Here is a 23,074-nt window from a genome sequence, read left to right on the forward strand (position 1 = left end):
AGAATTCTCTCTACTTTGGGAACACACCAAAAATTACATGAGTAAGGACTTTAACAGCTGAGATCTTACTCTGGAATAATAATGTCCTAAACACATCAGGAGTCAAAGTTTCTGTCTTTGCACAGAAACTCACAGCACCTTAAATTAGAGACTTGTATTTTACCCCTAATTTTCTTTTTTTTTTTTTTTTAATGGGAAAACAAGTGTCTGCATGCACACACAGAATTCCTGGCAGGTTTGGCTGTGGCTGACCTCAGTCCACGAACCTCATGGGAACAGGAGGGTTGGTACCTGTGCTGAGCATTTCAAAGAAGGGAATTCTCCCACGTCCCAGCCTGGTGAAAATTAACTGCTTTTATTAAAACACTGCAATTCCTCCCTGTTTCCTTCCACGGGGCACATTCCCTTCCCAGGGAGGGAGGTTTGTTCAAGCAAGGGGCAAAGAGTCTCTGCCTGACTCCCAGTGGGTGAGTTAAAACTCGAGGTTTGAAGTGTAAAATGGGATAAAAAGGTACAAAACAAGGTTCACCTCCCAGCAGGAAGAGCTGTGTTGGAGACCTGCAGGTGTGCTGGACAGAGCTCTGGGAAGCAGCACTGAGCAGCAGAAAGCAGAAAATCCCCTCTCCAGTCCTGAGCTCTGCCCAGCCCTGCCACGGCTGCTCCTGCAGGAACGGAGCCTTTTCTGCAGGGCTGGAGCCACTCAGGGATTGTTCTGAGCCAGGGAAGGCAAAGGGGCTCCTTGGCACCTCCACCCTGCCCAGATGGCACCGCCAGCGCTCTGTGGGACTCACCTCAGATGACCTTTCTGCAATCTACAGCGCTTTCCCCAAGTTCTTGGCCATTCGATGGCATCATAAATACTTGGAAAATAATCATTTATTTTAACACCATCTTCTGTTTCTCCGTTCTTTTTTCCCCCACCTTTTGCTTTCCTAGATCCCTCAAGGAGTACAAGAAGTGATGCAGCACCTGACAGCAGTCAGGTATTTCTTTGAGCCAGGGATATGGGAGAAAAAACAAGGCTGAGTGTGATTTTGTCCCTCTAGAACTTTCCTGAGGTCCCAGGACGAGCAGCGTCCGCGGCATTTCTAAAAGCAGGACACAGACACACCCCATGGAGCCCAAGGGTTGCATGCGGGCAGGACTGCAGCGTTCCCGGGGCTTTGGCCGTGCCTCCATTCAGCTGCAGGAGCGGATTTGCCATCGCTGCCGCAGCACTCCGGGCGCGCACCAGGAGAGGGTGCCAAGCCCCCGGCTTGTGCTGCCGGGACCTGCGCTTCCCAGCACTCGGAGCCCTCTCCAAGCGCTGCGCTTTAAACACCAACCAACGCGCCCTGGATCTAAAGGAAAACTTGGTTTTTTCACCAAAAGGTGCCCAAATGTCTTTACCTGTTTCAGCGCTCTCGGCAGTAAGTGCCCGAAACGCGCCAGAGGACATTAGCGCAGGATAAAGACATTTTTTGCTACATTTTAAAAAGGATCTGGTTCTTTATGCGGCTGATGGACGTGGGACCGCTCGGGGGAACAACTGAGCTCCTGGAGACCGAGAAAACCCGAGTAAGATCTGCGAGGCACAAACATCATAAAGCATCAATCCGTGAAGCACCGTGAGGTTTAGCAGGAATAAAACCTGATCCATGAAGTTTTTAGAACGACTGTTATAAAAATCCATCTGCACTGGGAGGCGCAGCTTTTACACCTCAAGCAAGCGCAGGCTCCCGGGCAGCCGCTCTGCCTCCAGCACCTTGGAGAAACCTGCGGGATTAGAGGATAACACAACCCGAGCCGGCGGACCCCGAGTCCGAGACCTCCTTGTCACGGAGGGTTTCAATCTAAACCTCCCTGTCACGGAGGGTTTCAATCTAAACCTCCCTGTCACGGCGGGTTTCAATCTAAACCTCCCTGTCACGGCGGGTTTCAATCCCCCGCGCGGTGCCACCGCAGAATTCCCGCACCCGCGTTCCCCACGCGTGTCCCCGTCCGGGAGAGCTGCAGGAGCGGAGCGGCGGCATCGCCGTGTGCGGGCACGGAGGGAGGGTTAAAAACACCGCCCGTAATTACCGGCAGCAACAACCCGACCCTTTCGGGGCCGCTGCGGAGCCTGCAGCGGGCGGAGAATCGCCGTGCACCCCCAGAAGGGAGCGCGCAGGTGACCCCGCTCCCCCCGCCCCGGATCCCCCCGCCCGTCGCGGGTGTCGCAACCGCGCCCGTCCTCAGCCGCGCCCCGCGGGGGGGGCGGCGCAGGCAGCGCGCAGGGAACGCGCAGGGAGCGCGCAGGGAGCGCGCAGGGAGCGCGCAGGGAGCGCGCAGGGGCGCGGGCAGCGCTGCCGGCCCCGCGCCCGGCCCCGCCGGCCGCCCCGCGCCGCCGATGCTGTCGGTGCCGGTGGCGGGCGCGGGGGCGGCGCGGGGCGCGGGCTCCCTGCCCCGCCGGCGCACCATGTGCAGCGGCGTCGGCTGCTTCTGGGCGCTGCTCTCCGCCGGCCTCCTGGCCGCCTGCGCCGCCGCCTTCCTCTCGCCGGCCTGGCTGCTGCCGCCCGGCCGCGCCGCCGCCGGCTTCGGCTTGCTCTGGCGCTGCGCGGGGCCGCCCCGCGGCTGCCACGGCTCCGCCGGCCCCGGCGGCTTCGGAGACATCCCCTCCGGTTCCTGGCAGGTGAGCGCCTCCCCGCCGCGGCACCCCCGCCGCCTCTCCCGGGCTCCCGGGAATCCCCCGGCAGCTCCCCGACATCCCGCCTGCTCTTCCCTGCACTCCCCGGCATCACCCGTGTCTGCTTCTGGCTCTCCGGCATCCCTCATCACCTCCCCGGCATCCCCCCCTTGCCTGCTTTCGGCTCCCCGGCGTCACCCCATCGCCTCCTGGCCTCCCCCCAGACCTGCTCCAGGCTCTCCGGTATCTCTCTGTCCTCCTCACGTCCCTAAGGTCCTCCTGTCATCACCCCAGCTTCCCTTGTCCTGTCTTCAAGAGCTGCTCCAGCATCCCTATCCTGCCCGGATCATCGCAGGCATCCCCTGCATCCCCCTCGAGCATCCTCGGCGTCTCCTCGTGCTCTCTCCAGCATCCCTTCCCTCCTCCGCATCCCACCCGTCCTGCCTCTGAGCATCTCCTCAGCACCCCCTGGGTGCCCCGTGATCCCTGTGGGGTCTCATCTCTCTTTGGGATGCTGGGCTGTTCTCGGGGTGCTGCCTGAACCCCGGTGCCAGCGTGGTGGTCGGTGCAGCCCCAGCGTGGCCGCGGTGCCGGTCCCGGCAGTGCCGCGGGGCTGCCCCGGCCACCCCGCCCTGCCGGGCCCAGACCCCCTCGCCCGGGCCGGGCAGGCTCCTGCGGGCTGTGCGGGAGGGACTCGGGGAAGCTGCTGAGGTTTCTGTGCTTCCCAGCCGGGCTGAGCATCACTCGCGGCTGAGTTTGCTGCGCAGGAGGGAGCGGGGAGGTGCTGAAACTGCTGCTCCTGGGACACGTGGATGCAGAAATCGAGCCTGGATGTGGGGATCGTGGCTGTCCCCCTGCCCGGCCACCCGGGGCGATGCCCGTGCCAGGTTTTGGGAAGGAAGGAGGCCAGACCCCCCCGCTGGCCCCATGATGGTGTCCCGGGGTGACAAAAGAGCCGCCGGTCACACTGGGTGTGTGCAGAGAGCCCACAAAGCCCGGCCCCGGCATCCCAGCGCCCGCTTGGCCCCGTCCTTCCTCCCTCCTCTCCTTCCACCCTTACCCCGAGGCTGTGAGTGTGAAATCCCCGCCTCTGCTCGGAACACACGAGCTTGGACCCGCTCCAGGTCACGCCGTGGCAGGGTCCCCAAGCCGGGGCAGCATCCCCGGAGCTCGGGGCTGTGCCGGGCACAAAGCGTGGCTGTCAGCAGCTGGATTTCTCAGCCTGCCATGGAGCTGCGCTGTTATCTCTGCCAGGACACCAGGGCTGCGTGTGATTGCTTAAATCCCATCACGGTCCTTAAAATTGGCATTAGAGACAAATATTGTGAATTGCAAAGAAAAGAACCAGCTGTATAAACTCCTAACTATTTATATAAAAAGGTGCAAAAATGCTCTTGTTTCCATGGGCTGGCCTTTGTTCAGATGTTTTTGCAAATGTGATGCAGATAAACAATTCCAAGTAATAACAAACTTTAAAGATAAGAAGGAAGCTCAGCAGTGACTCATTTGAACAAGCCTCAGCCTCTGAAAACACTGAGATCCAGAATATGATGTAGCACGAAGTCTCTGAGTTCCTGAGCTTGGGCTGAGGGAGAGATGAATAATCACAGCACCGAGGGGAGTCTGCAGGGCATTTTGGTGACATGTCCGTGTCACCTTTGTTAATACCACCCAAATAATCAATGAACAACAACCAGTGCAGACCCTTTCAGAGGAGAGTGCTCCCTTACCATCCTTCTGCCACGAGGAGGGGGAGAATACCTGTTGTGATGGTTATTTGATGGGCTGGAATGTAATAAAATAGTCCTGACAGCTTTGCTGAGGCAGGCGACAGCTTTGGCTTTCCTGCATGAGCAGCCTCGGAGCCCGCACGCCTCGGTGCTCAGCACGGCTGAGAGCCCTGTCCGAGTTCAAGCAGGAGATTTCTCTCCGTTTTGGAGAGATGGGAAAGTCGTGGCTCTTTTTTCTTTGCTTTCAGAGCCGTGACGTTCATTTCCAATCTTTCCAGCGATCTGACGGGCAGCTCTCGCTTTAAATGAAAGCCGAACGCGGACAGGAATCTGAGAGCTCCTGAAAAGAGCCTCGAGCGTTTGCTCCAGCGGAGTTTGCTGCAGGAGGGTGGGAGCTGGGGCTGCCGGGGGCAGAGGGGGCTAAAGCTGATGTGGGGCGCAGGAGCTCTTCTAGAGTGGAGCTGGTGGCACATCTGGGGATGTGAGAGCACACCTGGGGATGCTGAGCACACCAGGGGATGCTGAGCACACCTGGGGATGCTGAGCACACCTGGGGATGCTGAGCACACTGGGTGGATGCTGAGCACACTGGGTGGATGCTGAGCACACCTGGGGATGCTGAGCACACCTGGGTGAATGCTGAGCACACTGGGTGGATGCTGAGCACACCTGGGTGGATGCTGAGCACACTGGGAGGGTGCTGAGCACACTGGGTGGATGCTGAGCACACTGGGAGGATGCTGAGCACACCTGGGGATGCTGAGCACACCTGGGTGGATGCTGAGCACACTGGGAGGGTGCTGAGCACACCTGGGTGGATGCTGAGCACACCTGGGTGGATGCTGAGCACACTGGGTGGATGCTGAGCACACTGGGTGGATGCTGAGCACACTGGGAGGGTGCTGAGCACACTGGGTGGATGCTGAGCACACTGGGAGGATGCTGAGCACACTGGGAGGATGCTGAGCACACTGGGAGGGTGCTGAGCACACTGGGTGGGTGCTGAGCACACCTGGGGATTCTGAGCACACTGGGAGGGTGCTGAGCACACTGGGAGGGTGCTGAGCACACTGGGAGGGTGCTGAGCACACCTGGGGATGCTGAGCACACCTAAGGGTGCTGAGCACACTGGGTGGATGCTGAGCACACCTGGGGATGCTGAGCACACCCGAGTGGATGCTGAGCACACTGGGTGGATGCTGAGCACACCTGGGTGGATGCTGAGCACATCTGGGGATGCTGAACACATCTGGGTGGATGCTGAGCACACTGGGAGGATGCTGAGCACACTGGGAGGATACTGAGCACACCTGGGAGGATGCTGAGCACACCTGGGTGGACGCTGAGCACACTGGGTGGGTGCTGAGCACGCTGAGAGGGTGCTGAGCACACTGGGAGGGTGCTGAGCACACTGGGAGGGTGCTGAGCACACTGGGTGGATGCTGAGCACACTGGGAGGGTGCTGAGCACACCCGAATGGATGCTGAGCACACCTGGGTGGATGCTGAGCACACTGGGAGGATGCTGAGCACACTGGGAGGATGCTGAGCACACTGGGAGGATGCTGAGCACACTGGGTGGATGCTGAGCACACTGGGAGGATGCTGAGCACACTGGGTGGATGCTGAGCACACTGGGAGGGTGCTGAGCACACTGGGAGGGTGCTGAGCACACTGGGAGGATGCTGAGCACACCTGGGGATGCTGAGCACACTGGGTGGATGCTGAGCACACTGGGAGGATGCTGAGCACACCTGGGGATGCTGAGCACACTGGGTGGATGCTGAGCACACTGGGAGGGTGCTGAGCACACTGGGAGGGTGCTGAGCACACTGGGAGGATGCTGAGCACATCTGGGGATGCTGAGCACACTGGGTGGATGCCCACCCGCAGCAGGGATGCCCATCCCTGGGGAACACGGGGTTTTTTTGTCTCGCTGCCGTTCCGGTGTTTCCCTGCTCCGTTGTCCCGATTTGTTGAAGGGTGGGGGAGCGTTCAGTCCTGCAAACGATCGTTAATGCCAGTTGTGTGTGCACTTGGGGGATTATGTTAATCGCGCTACAAATGATGCTTTGAATCATGTCTGGAGGTTAATTAACATGCCTTTCTTCTCTTAAGAGGGCCTTCATGTCTGCTTGGAGTTGCTGGCTTTTTTCTGCTTCCTTTCATAATTACTTTGCAGCTCTCTAATATCATGGGTACCTTTAATTTAACCCTGTCAGTGCTGCTGGGGCTTTGCACTGAGCTCAGCACCATGATGGTTATTTGATGGGGTGGAATATAATAAAATATCCCTGATGGCTGCAGATGTTGTGGACAGGCTGAGACCTTGCAGGAGCTGATGGAAACTGGAGAGGATTTGGCTGGAGCCAGAGAGGAGAAAGGATGGTGATGGTGATATTGCCCTGTCAATTGTGAGTGAGGCCCTTAGGATCTGTTGTGGGATGACTTGGAACTGTGAGGGCTGCAGGGGGACATCCCAAGGTGTGCAGGTACCCTGGGGAGAGGGGATTGCTCTTGGGAGGCCAAATTAAAAAAAACCCAACAGGTGAACTTTGAGCTCTGAGTGGTTTCATTGCCTCTCATGACTTTTCCTTTTCCTGGTGCCAGATCACTGTGTACGTGCAAAATAGTGCTTCATCCTCAGCTAATTTATTTTCTCTTTCAGTGGGAGCATTTGGCTCATGGGTTCCTGTCTCAGTGCTGCACTTCGGAAGCTGCTGCTGCCACATTTCAGATTTCTATTTTTATTTTTCCAGATAGTCTCCAATTATTTTCAGGCTTTGCCAAGCATGTAATCTAAAATCACAAAGAAGCTGATCAGCCCATGATATTCAGGTTAAAGCCACATGGGCCATTTGCCTATGGAGCCAGTGATGCCATGCTGGAGCAGAGCCCAAAATAACCTGCTCAGGACAGGGGGGAGGCTTTGCCCAACCCCAGCAGTTCCTTGAGTGGGTCTTTCCTGGGCTTTAAAGCAGGACTTGAAAAGATTCAGCAAAGCTTAGTGAAAATGTACAATAAATCTGCTTACCCTTGGTATTAAATCTTCAGTGCTGGTTTCTCACTGCACCAGGTCCCTGATGTCATCTGGGGTTTGCCCATTGGGGCCAGGTTTGCAGATCAGCTGCCTTGATCCCATGAAAAAGCACCTGGGGTCCTCATGGAGATGAGAAGGAATCTGTCACTCTGTGGAAATCTGTCCCTCCTCTTCTAGCACAGGCTCTGGAATTAGGGAGAGATGCAGTGAGACCCCAGCAGGGACTCGGTGTGTGCTGCCCCTCAGGCAGAGGCTGCTCTGCCTCCAGAGTCGTGTATCAGGCCAGCACATTAATTTGGGATTATCAGGAAATCAACTTTTAGCTCCTCATCCTAAGAACTTCCCAAGAGAGCAGACTCTGTCTGCCAGTCCATTTGATTTTTAATTGCACTTACACAACCTTGGCCAGAGTTGTGAGCGCTGAGTGTGAGGAATTCTTGACATCACCACCTTCATGCACATTACCCCAGAGCAGATTTATCTGCTTTCATCAGCCACCCAGACTTTTCTGACCTACATTAACAGGTCTGGTGGTGGGGAAACCTGTAATTCCTGGGCTGTGGTCCCACATTTGAGTGCCCAAGTCACAAACCACCACTGGGACTCACCAACCTGGTCTCAGCTAAGCTGGGCTGAAAGGGGAGCTGAGGCAGGACCAGCTTAAGGGTGGGCCCTGGGAGGTCAGGCTGATTGAACATGCAGCCAGGCTGCTCTCAGGATTAGTTCTGTCCCTGCCTCTCAGAGGGAGAGCGAAGCTGCTTGGCCGCTCCTGGCAGGGATGGTCAGGTCACACGGGTCACCTGCCCCCTCCTCAAAGGCAAATCCTGAGCCTGCACCTCGGGAAGGGCTCAGCAGAGCCACTCTGATGTGGCATTTGCCCTTAGCAGGGCCCAGAGCAGAGTCTGGCTCGGGCTGGCAGGGACATTCTGGCAGTGGGACATTCCCTGCATCCTCCTGCGGCTGCGGATCCCGGCTGGGCGAGCGGGGGGACCCGCGGGGCATTCCCTGGCCACGGCCATGAGCCCGGCTCGGCTGCCAGCGCCAGGAAAGGGCCGGTCCCAGGGAAGATAATGACAGAGTGAGGGGAAGGAGGGCTGATCGGGTACCCAGCACCGTGCACTGCTTGCTGCCTAATTAAAATTTCATTAAGTTGGTTCGAATCCCTTGATGGAGGTCACAGGCACACCATTGATGTGCTAATGTCTTACTTTTCCCCTTTTTTTCTGCCTTTCACTACTATCCATCATCCTCTTAGATAAAGCAGTACCATTAGGAACTGCTTTCCAGCATCCCCAGATGCAATGGCAGCGAAAGAGAGACAGCCATAATTCATCAGACGTATTATCTGTCCCTTATTTTCTCTCTAATTAAAAAAATGCCTTCCCCCCCCATCACTTGGATCAGTTTGAGCATTAACCCCTCTGGTGTTCTGTTGAATATGCTGGTGAGCTGGGAATTGGAAAAGTTGCCTGGAAGGCCACGACTGGCTGAGCTTTTAGTGGAGGTGGTGCTGAATTTAGGGCAAAAGCACCTAAATCTGGGCTGGGGAGAGATACCCCCGTGCATGTTGTGCCGTGGGCACCAAAATCTACCAAACCCTGCAGGATTTGAAGGGGAAGAAATGAGGGCTGGAGCCTCCTGTGCATGGCTGTGGCTCAGCCCAGGCTCGGGGGTTGGGACATCAGCCGCGTCCAGATGTGGCAGCACAGCTGGGGCTCCGTGCCCCTGCCCGCTCTGGGTCTGGCTCCAGCGGGCACCTCCCAGCCCCTGGGCACGGGGGTGGCATTTCCTGCGAGCAGCGTGGAAAGGGAAGAGCAAACGGGCCGGAGAGAGCGCTCAGATGGCGCCCAAAGGAAGGGAATTGCCGGGGAGGAGAAGCCGAGGGTGTGTGGGATCCTCCTCCCGGCCGTCGCTTCGATGCGGCCCAGATGGCGAATGTTTGGTTTCTGTTTGTTTCTGTGCCTCCAGTGGGGGGAACAGGAGCGAACTGCGAGGCTCCCCCCGGCCCCGGGGGTCTCTGCTCCTCCCCAGGCCCCGGAGCCCCTGCCCGGAGGAGGCAGAGGAGGCACCAGCCCACAGCTGCATCCCCGGGTGCTGCCAGCATCCCCAAATCCCAACGCTCAGCTCCCCACTCCGCACCTCCATCCTCATTTGGTTTTTAACAAGGTTAAAATCTCGGTGTCCGTTTGGTTTCTACCTCAGCATTGCTCAGTTCAATCCCAAAAGATTCCCATAAGGAATATTTGATCACACTGAGCTCTGATAGGAAGGGGTTGCATTTAAAAATGAAAATGGTTGGATTAATTAATGGTTGCCACCTCTTCTCTTACAGTTGACTTTACAGTTTTTCTCGATCTCATTTGAGGTTTCTTAGATATTTTCTCTCAACAGAGAGACAGACACACACACTGTGTGCCAGACAGACACACTGTGACCTTCACTCCTTTTTCTCACTGAGCCTGTGCCTTTGTTTCCCAGTTATTCAGGGCATTTATTTTCTGCCCCCACTTCCAAGGATGCTGAAGGAGCTGAGCAGGGCTGGAAGAGCCCAGCATTCTATAACCTGGCCCTCAGCCTGCTGCCCTGGCTACCACAGGCCCCATCCAGGATGGCAGCTGTTGCGGATGGTCAAGTGCCAATTAATAAATTGCATTAATAAACTAATGTGCATCATGACCCATTTATAGTGATGGCAGGGGCTTTGCCAGGTTGGTTTATCTCTGCTGAACCAAACACCAGATAGTGTTTCTCAGCACTAAAAACTGGACTGGAGAGTTTATTTTTCCTTCCCCTTTCCTGCTTTAATGCTGGCTTTCAAAGATTAGTTAACTTTACAAAAGTTTTCATTAGGGAAATTAAGGAATTCTTCCCAGGACAGCCATTATGTGGCATTTTAATTTTGATTTTTCTGGTGAATGAAACAACATCTTCAGCAGATTTATTGCTAAGTGAATGGCCCAGCCATGGCATGTGTCAGACCTGTAAAACACTAAAAATCAGGCAGGGGATTGTTGTTAATCAGAATTTATTAGGCCACATAAAGGCATATTTACAGTCCCACCAGGGGATGATTAATTTGTTTGGGGATAAACAATTAATCTCCCTGGGAGTGGGAGCAGAAAATCTGACATGGTTTGATGTCTTTTCCCAGCATGGCAGAGGCAGGATTGCTCACAGCCTCCCTGGGGGCATCTCCCTGGCACTGCCAGGGGTCAGCAATGCCCAGGGCCTCCCTGGCAGGGTTTGCACTGGGACCTCTGCTCTTTACTGGGATAAATGGGTTTTTTCCTGCCCTTCCTGAGCTGGGCTCTCACAGGCAGCCTCCTGCATCCCTGCTGTTCCTCCCCACCCTGTCTATTTTTGGGTTTCAGCCCTTGCATCTGTTTCCTGCATCCTCTCCTTTCTGCTCAAGATGCAACAGGCACAAACAGGGAGGAGAGAGGGAGGTGCTGCACAGTGGGAAGGAACAATTGCAGCTGCTATTCTTTGGTACCTTTGCTCCATAGACTTCTTCAAACTTAAACCTTATTATTTCCCTTTGAAAGCAGCTTTTTGATCTGTGCAGGAGCAACTGCCCAGTACAGGGCAGGAGCACTTGAGAAATTCCCAGCTGAGGCCGTGGAAAGGTTATGACAAAAGCAACATTTCTGTTTTCCAAGAGCACATGCAGTGTTTTGGCAGGTAATGTCAGCACACAGCCAGCAGAATGTGGGAGCCAGGGTGTGCCCTTTTCTACTGTCACCTGGTTTTGGGGCAGCTGTGTCCCTGCCACCCCTTCTGCCCCCAAGAGCTGCCTGGCAGCTGTTGAGTGGCTCAGCATTCCTGGCCCACATGGCAGAACCCAAACCTCACCATTTACCTTCACCTGAATCTTCTCCCATTTATTCATAACAAGACCTTTGTTCCCTTTGCCAAGGCCTGGATTTGGGGGGTTTGGGGCACCCCTGTGCACATCAGGGTGCTGCCAGCCCTGAGACCCCTCAGTCTTGTTGCCAAGCCCTGATGGCAGCTCCCAAAGCAGCCCAGCCCTTCTGCCAGTTTAACCCACCTGCACCCAGCCTGTTGGTGCCTTTTTCCTGTCACTTTGTCCTGAAAAAGACCTTCACACTCCTCCACAGGGATTAACAGTGGGAGCAGCTCATCACTTGTTTCCAGCAGGAACTGTGAGATTTTAGGGGATTTGAGCCACCACAATTAAGGAGAACCTAGATCATTAAAAATAATATGCTTCACACAAGAGAAGAACCAGCCTGCTTCACAAGACCCCTTTCTGCTGAAAAATTCATTGCTCTAAATAATTAATGGTCCTTGCAAAGGAGGACGGTTTTGCTGGGCAGAAGGTGAAATGCAGACGCCAGGCAGAGTAATCCTTTTTTTTTTGTTATGAATCCAGATTTCCTGGCCATGCTGCTGCCCTGGGAGCAGTGGGGGAGCCAGGGCTGTGGCTGCTTTCCCCATGGGGCCCCCCCATGTGGCTGGGGGAGTGTCTGTGCAATGGGGACATCCATCCCATCCCATCCATCCCATCCCATCCCATCCCATCCCATCCCATCCCAATCCCATGGGTCCCTCCTGGTGTAGGGACAGGGCAGCTGGGGGTGTCCCAACCTTGTACCTTAAGCCCTGAAGCAGCTTTTGTCTGTGCAGGTCTCAGTGCCTTGGCAGGCTCTGGAGAGGAGCAGATTTCCCTGCTGGAGCAGCCTCTCCATTTCCCTGGGTAGCTTTTGCACTGCTGTTCCTTTTGCATTGCATGTCAGGAATTCATTTATTGCTGGGACAGCATTTGCATTGCTCAGTGCATAAATAGGCTATAAATAAGATGCTGATTTCCAATCACAGCCCCAGGAGAAGCACTCACACCAGGGTGTCAGGTGTGTCTGGCCTGTCCCTCTCCAGCACCAGGGTGTCCCTTGGAGCAGTGGCAGCTGCTGGGACACGGCTGGCAGTGGCTGTGTCACCCAGCACCAGCCAGTGCAGCTCAGCAGGCAGGAACAGGGGTAGGTGTAGGGCAGTGCCAGACCTGTGGGACAGCAACACTCATGGGAGGGGGGTTTGAGCTTTTGGGACCCCCCCATGGGCATCCTAGGGTAAATCAAATTCCTCTTCCCCTGCTCAGCCTGCCTGTGGTTCCTGCAGGATAATTTACATTATTATTATTACTATTATTATTATTATTATTCCAAACAGTAGCAGACTGTTTGTGACCTCTTTGGGGAGGGGAGGTAAATGGAAAGCTGTATCAGGGTTGTTTCCCCCAAAAGCTCAGGCAGAGGGGGGAAGATCAAAAAGGCAAAGTGTGCTCTGCCAACCAGAATGTCCCACCAGGACAAGAGGGCTGGACAAGGGTGACAGTGGGACCTGACCCCCTCAGAGCAGCTCCCACACAGGTTATAAAAGCCAGGCTTTCCAGGGAGGTGGGAGAGGGACCTGCCTTGGAGCTGAGCAGGTGTCACTGCAGGGGGACTCACCAGAGCCAGCAGCATTCCTGGGATGTGCTGGAAGGGACAGGAGCTGCAGCATTCCTGGAATGTGCTGGAAGGGACAGGAGCTGCAGCATTCCCTGGGATGTTCTGGAAGGGACAGGAGCTGCAGCATTCCTGGAATGTGCTGGAAGGGACAGGAGCTGCAGCATTCCCTGGGATGCGCTGGAAGGGACAGGAGCTGCAGCATTCCCTGGGATGTGCTGGAAGGGACAGGAGCTGCCGTGGCTGCTGCAGGGCTGGGCCTGAGGTGTCCTCACACTGTTTGAGCGCTGTCACCGGCTGGGTGCTGGAGGAGGAAGGTCCCCTCTGTGCCCCTGGCCCTGCCCCTGGCTGGGCTGGCATGTGTCCCTGCTGGAAGAGGCCACCTTGCTGCCAGTGCCACCCGCTGTCACCTGCAACGGGGACAGAAACAGCAGCAGGGCAGTGATTGAACACCTGTACCCAAGGGCGAGCTGTTTTGCCATGAATTAATGCTTTTCCCTGGTTTTAGGCTGCTGGGGGTGGGAGCAGCCTGCCATGTCAGCAGAGCTGCACTGGGATCCCCAAAATGCCTGCTCATTGCCGGGCCTGCTGGGGCAGGACTGCCATGGATCCATTCCAGTGCTCAGCAGAGGCACTGACACAGCACACACATCTGGTGGCACTGGTTTAGGATGTGGCCCTTCATGCAGTCATGCACTTGCAGGAGTCACTGCAGCCCCAGTGAGCCCTGGGGCCGGGCACGGCTCAACCTGGGCTCAGGACTCAGCAGTGAATTGAAGCAACAAAAGGTGGAAGGGAAAAGATGGGAGAGCCGCCCATGACAGGGCTGCACTGGCCAGTCCCAGAGGGGATTTCTGGGGTGTGTGTGGTGTGGGTGGCCTCTCTGACAGCCCCTGTGTCCTTGCAGACGAGTGCAGTGCTGTGTGCGGGTGGCTGTGCCCTGCTGGCCCTCAGCTCCCTGCTGGCCATCGTGGCCGTGCTGCTGCCCGGCGGAGCCTGCGAGCGCCGACTCTGCACCCTGGCTGGCTACATGCAGACAGCAGCAGGCAAGTGATGGGGCTCTGCTCTTGGGGGGGAAGGTGGGGTGTCCTGTCCTGCCATCTCGGGGCTCAGCAGCATGAGGAGATTGCAAACCCTAGGCACAAAAGTTATTGAACATCACCTCCAACCACACAGGGTCTGTGGCACAGACACACACACCCCCACTGCCCCCAGCTCAGGGGGCTCTGGTGAGTGGTGGAGACGAGGCAGGCTGCTGCTGCACCTCCTGGGGTCCAGCAGCTGCTCCCTGTCAAGTGTCCAGTTCCATCTTTGTGGATAAGCCTCTGGAGGGATTTCCCTCTCTGAGCTTTACACCTGACACAGGGGTTGCCCAGCCTGTCCTGTATCTCCCCAGGCAGCCCTGGTGATGCTGCATCCACTTAAAATTCCTTTGCAATCTCCTGTGCTTCTGCCTTGGGGGAGTGCAGAGGGAGAGGGGAGGAAGCTGGGGAGGGACAAACCCCACTGGAGACTTGTCAGCCCTGCAGGGAGCCTGAGTGTTGGACCAAACCTCCCCAGCTGGCCATGAGCCACCACGGGAGATTAATGTCCCTTCATGTCTGTGCCCAAGAATAAACTCCTTTGCTTGGAGAAATTCTCAGGGCCAGCCAGGCTTTGTTCTCTGCCTGGAAGCATTCAAGCTGCTTTGGGGGGAAATCCTGTTACACGCTCTCTTCTGCAGGGCTCATCCCCTGGGATCTGATTTGGGACAGATGGAGCAGCACAGATTTCAGCCATGGCTGCTCCAGCTCAGCCGGGCTGTGGGGCCACACACAGCTGCTTGTGCTGTCCCCTTCTCCCAGTCTGGAGATTCCCATCTCTGCTGCCTGGTGGCCAGTGGCTCCCCTGGGTGTGGGACAGAGGCTGGAGGAGCCCCATGGCAGATCCAGCTCCAGGGATGGGTCCCTTGCAGGGGATAACTGGGGTGGAAAAGGGTAACCCCCATTACCTTTGCCTGGGGGGTGTCTCATCCCTGCTGTGTCTGGAGCAGATACAAAGCACAGGATTAGGAAGAGTCCCTGGAAAGGAAACTGACTGTGGCAGATAAATACAAATGAGGAGCTGCCAGGGGTTCTGGTGATATTGAACAGGCTGTAAATAAACTGTAGGCTCTAAGCGTTATTGACAAATGAAAATTTACTGGGGACGTTTGAGCAAGCTAATGGGTTGCTTTAAACCCTGGCATTGCCTGCTAAGCATTTTGTCTTGTGCTTTTTAATTTTGTGCACTGTGGATTAATTCCCATTCAGAGCCAGGCAGCCCTGAGTCAACAGAATTAAATGGTTTAATGTATTTGGATTCAGAAATGCTGCCCCTCCATAATTTCTCTCCTTGTTCCCCCCTCCCTCCCTAGGAAGAAGCTTTTCAATAGAAATCAGCTGCAGCGAGGTGACAGGGAGAGAAACTCCTCCCCAAAAATCACATTACCTCAGAGAAAACCAGGGATTTTAGGATAGATGAAATTATAGGGGAGGGAAGGAAAGCAGAGCAAGCCTGGAGGTTTGATAGAGAAGCTTTCTGATGGGGGGGTGTGGGCAGCTCTGCCAGGGGGACCCCCTGAGATGCTGGCAGAGCAGTGGGGCTTTGTTTCTCCCAAATCCCAGGTTTCCAGGTCCCACAGTCACCTTTCCTCTGTCTGACCAGACATTTTCCCACTGAAACCCAAATTTTGCTCTCCTTTTCCCATTTCACAAAGCCAACTTGAGGTATTCTTTTACAGCACCAAAGGTATGAGTAAATCAGCTCAATTCTGTGAAACATTGAATCAGGAATCCAATGTCCTGATAAAGAGCCAGGTGCACAGAACATGCCAGAAGTGCAGGAGCAGAGGTACCAGCAGAGCCAGAATCAGCCCCCACAGGCTCTGCACTGTCTCAGAGGGATGCCCTGAGCTGCACTCACATAAATCCAGGTGCAGAGGCCAAGGGTTGATCCCTGAACCAAACAGGAACCAATCCTGAGAGCAGCAAGGGCAGCCAGGCTCACACTACAGCTTTAACACTTTCCTGCTGTACATTTGGAGAGCCAAATTGTGCCTTTTGCAGCCCCAGAAGGGAGGGAGATAAAAACCTCAGGCAGACAGAGCAGAGCTCTAATTGCAGATGCAGACAGGCCAGCGGGGTTCAGAGCTGGGCTAATTGCCACCATGCTTTGAGAACAGGAGTCCTGATGCCCGGCATCCACTCCTTAGGAAAAACCCAACATATCCACACAAAAGACAAGAGGATGATCCCTAATGAAAGAGTTAATGAGCAACAGGGAGAGGAGGGAGGATAAAGGAACATTTGCTCAGCTCTCACACCCTACAAAGTCAAAGCTGCCTCTGAGAGATTAGAGATGAGGCTCACTCCCTGCTCATGGTGTCAACTCACTGGAATGAAATTTCTGGGGGATCCTTGCTCCCAAACCTGCATGGCAGCCCCTCCAAAGGGGCTGAGGGAGCCAAGCTGGCCCATTTATGTGTGAGGTGCCCCAGTCCTCAGCTGCAACCCACTGCTGTTGCTGGGGAGGAGTCCTGGGGCTGAGGCCAGGGACAGGGAGGGCAAATGGGGGCACAGCTGAAACCCTGCCAGTTGTTCTTCAGCAAAAGCCTCTTTGCTGGGGTTTAAAAACAGGAGTTAATTCCAGGAAGAAATGTCTCCTGCTGCATGGGGCTGAAAGGGAAGCACAGGGAATGTTCTCCAGGGCTGATTGTGCCTGTTCAACCTCTCTGGGGGCTGCCAGGTGCTGCTCAGGGGCCCTGCAAGGCTCTCAGAGCAGTTTTTCAGTGACTGGCAGGGGGAAAGCTGCTGGAAGGAGCACGGGGCCATCCCAGTGTGTCAGGCAGTGCCTTCACCCATGGCACCTGTGGCTGATGCCCTGGGGAGCCCCAGGGCTCTGCTCTGAGCTGTCACAGCCCCCAGCAAATGCCTCACAGGAGTGTCCTGAGCCTGGGGCAGCTCAGAGCAGCCTGTGACAGGTTTCCAGCAAGGACTGTGCTCCAGAGCATCCCCACCCCCCTGGGAATGGCCTTCCCAGGGCAGCGAGGCTGATGAAAACTGAGATTTCCACTCAGTAAACCCCATCAGACAGGAAATCTGGGTAGATTTCTGCTTTGGGGACTCGTGGTACTAAGGGCAGGACTATGGGTGACCATGCTCCAGCACTGGAGCTGGTTCCATCTGCTGCTGAGGAATGAATCCTCACAGGCAGGATGAGCAGCCCTCCTCATCCCTAAAAGCCTCAATAAAGGCAGGACTGTGTTGGTTTTGGGAAGCTTTTCCCTGTGTGCTGTTGAGGCAAAGGGAGGGGGTGGCTGATCCAAGCTGCAGTGGCCCCATGGCTGCTGCTCCTTCCCCTGGCCTCTGGGGCTGCCAGGAGGAGGCTGCAGAGCTTGGGGCCTCACTGAGGGCACAGAGCACCAGAAGCCTTCAGGGAGAGCTTTGCTTTCACCCCACACTGCTCTCTGTCCAATCCCACCACCATCAAGTCACTGCTCAAGACAAACCCAGTGCTGAGGGAAATGATCCTGACCTGCCTGTGCCTTTCTAAGGCTCTTCTGGTTTTAAAGAGCAATTTCCCAGCATTGCCATGACAGAATCAGAGCAGTCACAAGGCTCCAGCAAGACAGGCAGAAACCCTCAGTTATGCAATTTAGCCACACTGTAATCCCAGGTTTCATGGTAGTCCCAGGAGCTTCTTCCTGGAAAATTTGATTGCATTCTGCAGCCAAGATGCCTCTTACTGGCAGCAGCATGGTGGCATTACAGAGATGGCCTCAGCTTCTGGTCAGTTAAGCAGCAGAGCAAAATACAGGAGACCTTTGTCTGTTCTTCAGACACTGATCATCCAGTAAGAACACAGAAAGAGGGAGAATTGTTCACTTTCAGATCAGTGTGAACCTTCTAAATGTATCAATTCCCAAGGACTGAAAACCAGCCAAGATTAAAATGCTTTGTGCCATTCCCAAGGGAGAGCAGCAGGAGGGGTGGGAGGTTTGGGGCAGCCTGGGGGCAGCAGGGCCACAGCAGTCCCTGGCCAGGATGCTGTCCCAGTGTCACAAATGTTATTTAGGAAGGCAGCACATGATCCTTCCCCCTCATTGCATCTCCCAGCCCTCCCTGCATGCCAGCCCACCTCTGGGATCGATGGTGCCCTGTTTGTCCCAGGCTGTGCAGGCTCTGCATGGCAAACAGCACCATCATCTGCTTCAGTATTGATCCCTCAGGCTCCCATCCATCAGCCTGGTGACATATAGGTAATGTGTAATTAGTAACTTGGATAAAAACAGCACCAGGAGGGAGCTGCCAGGCCAGTGTGTCCATGGAGCAGCAAAAAGAGGGGTGGTGGCTGCCTGGTCATTGCTGACCTGCCTGAGTCACTGAAACTCTTCTCCTGCCTATTGGGTCCCTCCCATCCTGCCCCTCTCCCAAAAATCCCGATTGGAACGATGGCATGAGGAAGGCACCCTGCCAAGCATCCCTGGCCAATGCATTGTGGGGATGCTGGAGAGCAGCACCAAGGATGGTGCAGGGGCCACCAGGCGGTGGGGACACGCTCTGCTCCTGGCTTCAGTGTCCCAGCACGGCTCGGAGGGGACGGAATGGAGCAGGTACCTCCCCACGGCGGGGGGATGAACTAAACACGTTCAGGAAGGGCCAAGGAGAGGAGGCTCGGGGCGCTCCCAGCCCCGCAGCGGGCGGGGCAGAGCCAGCGGCGCTCCTGGGGCTGCGGCAGCCCCCGAGCCCCACCCTGCTGACCGAGGGCTGTTTGTCAGAAACATCCTTGGGATTCGGAAAAGGAACTTGGCAGTGGAGGCAGGGGGGAAGCAGCGCCCTGTTGTCCAGGCATTGATTTGATTTAAAATCACCCAAAGCTTCCCCCATGCCTGTTTAAAAATAGCAGCTTGGCTTTTATCACAGAGCCCACGCTGTCCCTCTCCTTGTGGCAGAAAAACACGCTCAGTCCTGATGCACTGACACTGCTGGACGTGCTCAATCATCAGAGCAGCATTAAGGAAATGCTGCCATAAAGCTGTTTCCCCACTGACAAAAGGTTCCTCAGATCTGCAAGAGAAGCTCCCAAAAGAAGCCAAGTCCAGTCTTCCTGCAAGGTGCTTGGGCATGAAAGCAAAACACAGCAGCATAAAACCTGAGCCTGGAGATGTGTCCTGCTCCTGAATTGCAAGGGCAGCTTGTTTGTATTTCTCTGGAAAGAGCAAAGCTGGGAGCAGCTGCATGATCCTCCTCAGTGCTCAGGCCCTCACTGCCATCCTCATCCTCTCCACATTTCACATCCTGTCCTTGCCATAGAGAGCACTCACACTGTTGGAAGCCCTGATTCTGCCCCTGGTGCAAGGCTTTTCCCCCCCTGCTTTCTTTAATTACATTAGCAAAGTCAAAAAACTGCCTTTGGCAGGTTATTATTCAGTCAGTGAACTCTCACTAATTCCTGACACAACCAATAAATATCTGAGCCAGGAGCTGGAGAGGGGCTCAGCCACAGCCCAGCCCCACTGCTCACTTCAGAGCCAGTTTTGCTCATGCCTGACTTTTCTGTGCTCTCATTTTATTCACTTGCACTGATGCAGCTCAAGTTCTGTTACATTTTTTGCTAATTTCCTCCAGAATTCAGCTCAGTAAAAGCCACAACCATCCTGAGCCTTGTGCTGGTTTGTCCTGGAGCAGGGACTGCCCTGAGCCCTGTGGAGATGCTGGGCACCAGCACCAAGCCCAGGTGTTATTCCATCAGTCTCCGTGTGCTCAAGAATTTGATGAACTCCTGTGTTAGAAGCAACAATTGACTTCTTTTCCCATTTCCCTCCCAGCTGGGAGGTGTTGTTTGAGAGGATGTTGCAGGGGGAAAATGAACTTGTCAGATCTGTAGATTGACAGGCATGAAAGTGGAACCACAAACATCAACTTCAGCCTTTCAGGAAATTTTTACTTCTGCTGAAACAGTAATTTCTCTGTGCTCACTCCAGTGCATACATTCGAGTGACAGATCATCTTGGTTTGAGAACAATTTCATGATTTTACTTCCAAAACCCAAAATCTTCATTGGAGAGGCAGGCCATTAAACACAGCAGGGACAGGGGAGGGGCTGGCAGCTCTGCTCCCAGCCAGGCTCCCTGCCACAGGTTAAGTGCAGATCATCCTTCCCAGGGCTCCAGCTTGTCTCACACAAGGTGCAGAACTGCTCAAGGAGAAGGGGCCAGACCCTGGCTGTGCTGTGGAGCAGCTGAGCCCTGCTCCACCCCAGTGACAGATGACAGAGCTTCATTTCCATCTGACATTTGGACAGATTTCTTTGCTCTGCTCACTTCTCATGGTGTGCTGTGATTGTCTCCAGGTGGGTGGTGCAGTTTGGCACTTTGTGCCTTTGCCCTCCCTTCAGGCCAGGTCCCAGCAGCAGCAGTGTGCTGGGCTAATGCCAGGAGCAGAGCATTTCTCAGCAGCCTCATTTAGAGAATAAACCAGCCATGTCCTTTCATTGGCTTCTTGGAGAGGGGCAATACATTTCCAGTGGCATCAGTGACAGAAGCAATATTCTTTCATTGCTATCATCAGAAAAGAGCAGCTTTATACTGCAAGAAAGAACTATTTCACTTGTACAAAACATATTTTTTATTTCCTTACACCTGGGGAAATCCTTGTCATATTAATATGTGTCTGAATTGCTTTTCTTTCAACAGTTCTCCCAGGGATTTGAGCTCAGACCAGTTATTGCACTTGGATGCAGTAACAGTCCATAAAACAGTATATTCTGTAAATAATAACAGTGCTTTGTAATAAATGGAAACTACAAATAACAAGTGCCACTGGGACTCCAGCACTGCTGCCCCTGAGGAAATACAGGCCCCAAGGAGCCCAGCACTGTGCCAGAGCCACGTGTTTCAGATGGGAAAATCTATATTTCATTTGATTCCCTCTGCCTGTGACTCTCCCTTCAGTTCACAGGCAGTTGTTCCTTCTATAAGGCAGGATATTTACCTGGAGTCTAACATTTTCAAGGCACCAGGGTGGAGCTTGTGGGTGTTACCAGAAGGCTCCTCAAGCCAAGCAGGCTCCTTCTTGAATTTTTGGTGAGAGATGGCTTTGATAATTACTTGTCTTTCATGAAGTTTAATTGATCTTGTTGGTTGTTGAAGCAGAGAACAACAGCAGGAGAGGGTCCCCCTTCCCATGCAAGTTCAGGTTGTGTAATAAACCAGATCCTGCAAAGCTTGAGACCATTTATCATTTCACAGCTGTCATTAGTGGCTGCCCAGCCTGCTTGTTGCATGCCCACAGTGCTGAGCAGGATCACATCCTCTTATCTCCTTGCTGTGTAATTATGTGTTCAGCTGAGGTTTCTTTTCACAAACAATTTGACTTCTCCCATTCCCCCTCCTTGCTTAGTCCATGTTTGTTGGAGACAACCTTGCACCCTCCTGCAGGGCCACCTGAATGTCCTGCCTTGCTGTGGGGAGGGAGCTCATAGCTGAATTTCATGCATCCTGAAGCAATTGTGTAGACACCACATCATCTTTATTGACTCATCCATATGCACTGAGTGCAGGGTGTAATGCTGAGGAAAAAACCCTCCCTGTCCCCTCTGATGCTGGCAGGGAGCTCAGGACTGTCAGGAGCACTCTGCAGTTCAGTCTGCTCAGGGGTGCATTTCAGGGAGTTTTGATCAGCCCCAGAGCCCACTCTGGCTCTGGCAATGCTGAAGTTTTTGGCCTGCTGGTTGGGCTGTAATTTAAAAGGCATCTGAAAGTGGGGACAAGGACCTGTCAGGACACAGAGCAAGGCAGTGTATAGAGAAGCCATCCCCTGTCTGCCAACACCAACATGCTGCCCCAAAACCTAAAGGCTGACATCAAATTTAGGGTGAAGCAGTGAGCCCCTCAATGCCTCAAAAAGCTCTGTTTTGCTGGGATTAGATGAAGCTCATGCTATTTGTGGATCCTCCTTAGAGGTCATTACAGGCCCTGCCTGGCCCAGCCTTGGAGAACACAGTGATAAATCTGGGTGGCAGCTGCTGGCTGTTTTTTGTGTCACAGATTTCCCAGGCAGTTAAAAACTCTGCATCTGTGCACCACAGTCTGGCTTTAGGAGCAGGGGTGCACAGAGAGGATTTCCCTGAGAAAGGAGCAATGAAGATCTGACAAATGGGTCTTTTCACCTCCTGCAGTCCTGCTGACTGTGGGACAGACCCTTTGGTGGCACTTCCAGTCCCACTTTGCTTGCTCTGATTTGGCTTCAGTGTCCTGGATAACTGGGAGGTGCTGCTGGCTGAGCTGGGGAGGCAGCCCTGGGAACAGCCACAGGAGCAGTGGCTCTGGGCCAGCTCCACTTCCTTTTAGCACAGCCTGACAATGCAGGGAGTCTGGCAGAGGTCTCTGTCCTCCTGTGGGCACGTAGCACAGCTCCCAGGCGAGCTCTGCTTCGGAAATGTTTTGCTCTGCCTTCCTGTCTGAGCCTGTGCTGAGCTGGATTCCTTTGCTGGTAAGGAACAGATCTGCTCAGAGGAGAAATTTACCCTGCACCGAGTGTAAACACAGATGGAAACGTGGTGGAGCCCTTTCCAAAGTCAAGGGAATGAATCTGTATAAAAGGCTGAACACCTGGGGCAGTGAAAGAGCAGGTGGAGTAAGAACCCCAGAAAGGACAGTGTGAGACTAAGGCAGAGGGCACAAACTGCACAATTAAGAGGAGAAATTACCCCAAAGAAGGTAACAGAACGGAGAAGAGACTCCTCTGTGGATCCTTTTTAAGACTCCAGAGTTGTTTGAGCCCTGTGAGCTGCATCCCAAGCAGGCAGGCTTTTCCACTGGACTAACCTCACCTGCCTTCTCTAGGGCAGCATGTGAGGGATGCAGCCCCACGTGGCCTCCAGCTGCTGGGAGGGATAAGCAGGATTTTCCTTCCTGGTTATGCAGCTATTGCAAGGACAGGAACTCTGGAAGGACAGGGCATGTTCACACCAGTGGGAATCAGCTTCATGATGGTTTGGGTCAGCTCTGCTGCTCCAAACCAGTACATTTGCTATGTTCTACAGTAACAGCACTCCTGAACAAAGGCCTTGGTCCTGCAGGGCTTTATTCACTTGCTTAACCAAAAAGCTAAAAACATGGATAAGCCTTGGATGGCTGAGAAAATGTGAAATTGGGTTCTCCTCCCAGCTGTAAC

General features: G+C 54.5%; 1 protein-coding gene across 1 annotated transcript in view; it reads left to right on the plus strand.

The window, feature by feature from the left end:
- The first annotated feature begins 1,254 nt into the window (after window positions 1-1,254).
- The window catches only part of LHFPL7 (LHFPL tetraspan subfamily member 7), a 60,115-nt gene continuing 38,295 nt past the window's right edge, over window positions 1,255-23,074 (plus strand). The window contains exons 1-2 of the mRNA XM_054647176.2: window positions 1,255-2,650; window positions 13,786-13,924. Coding sequence (XP_054503151.2) covers window positions 2,369-2,650; window positions 13,786-13,924 — 421 coding nt within the window. The 5' untranslated portion in view covers window positions 1,255-2,368. The remainder of the gene's footprint in view (window positions 2,651-13,785; window positions 13,925-23,074) is intronic.

This window comes from Agelaius phoeniceus, chromosome 20 (assembly GCF_051311805.1).
Source record: "Agelaius phoeniceus isolate bAgePho1 chromosome 20, bAgePho1.hap1, whole genome shotgun sequence".
Classification (NCBI taxonomy): domain Eukaryota; kingdom Metazoa; phylum Chordata; class Aves; order Passeriformes; family Icteridae; genus Agelaius; species Agelaius phoeniceus.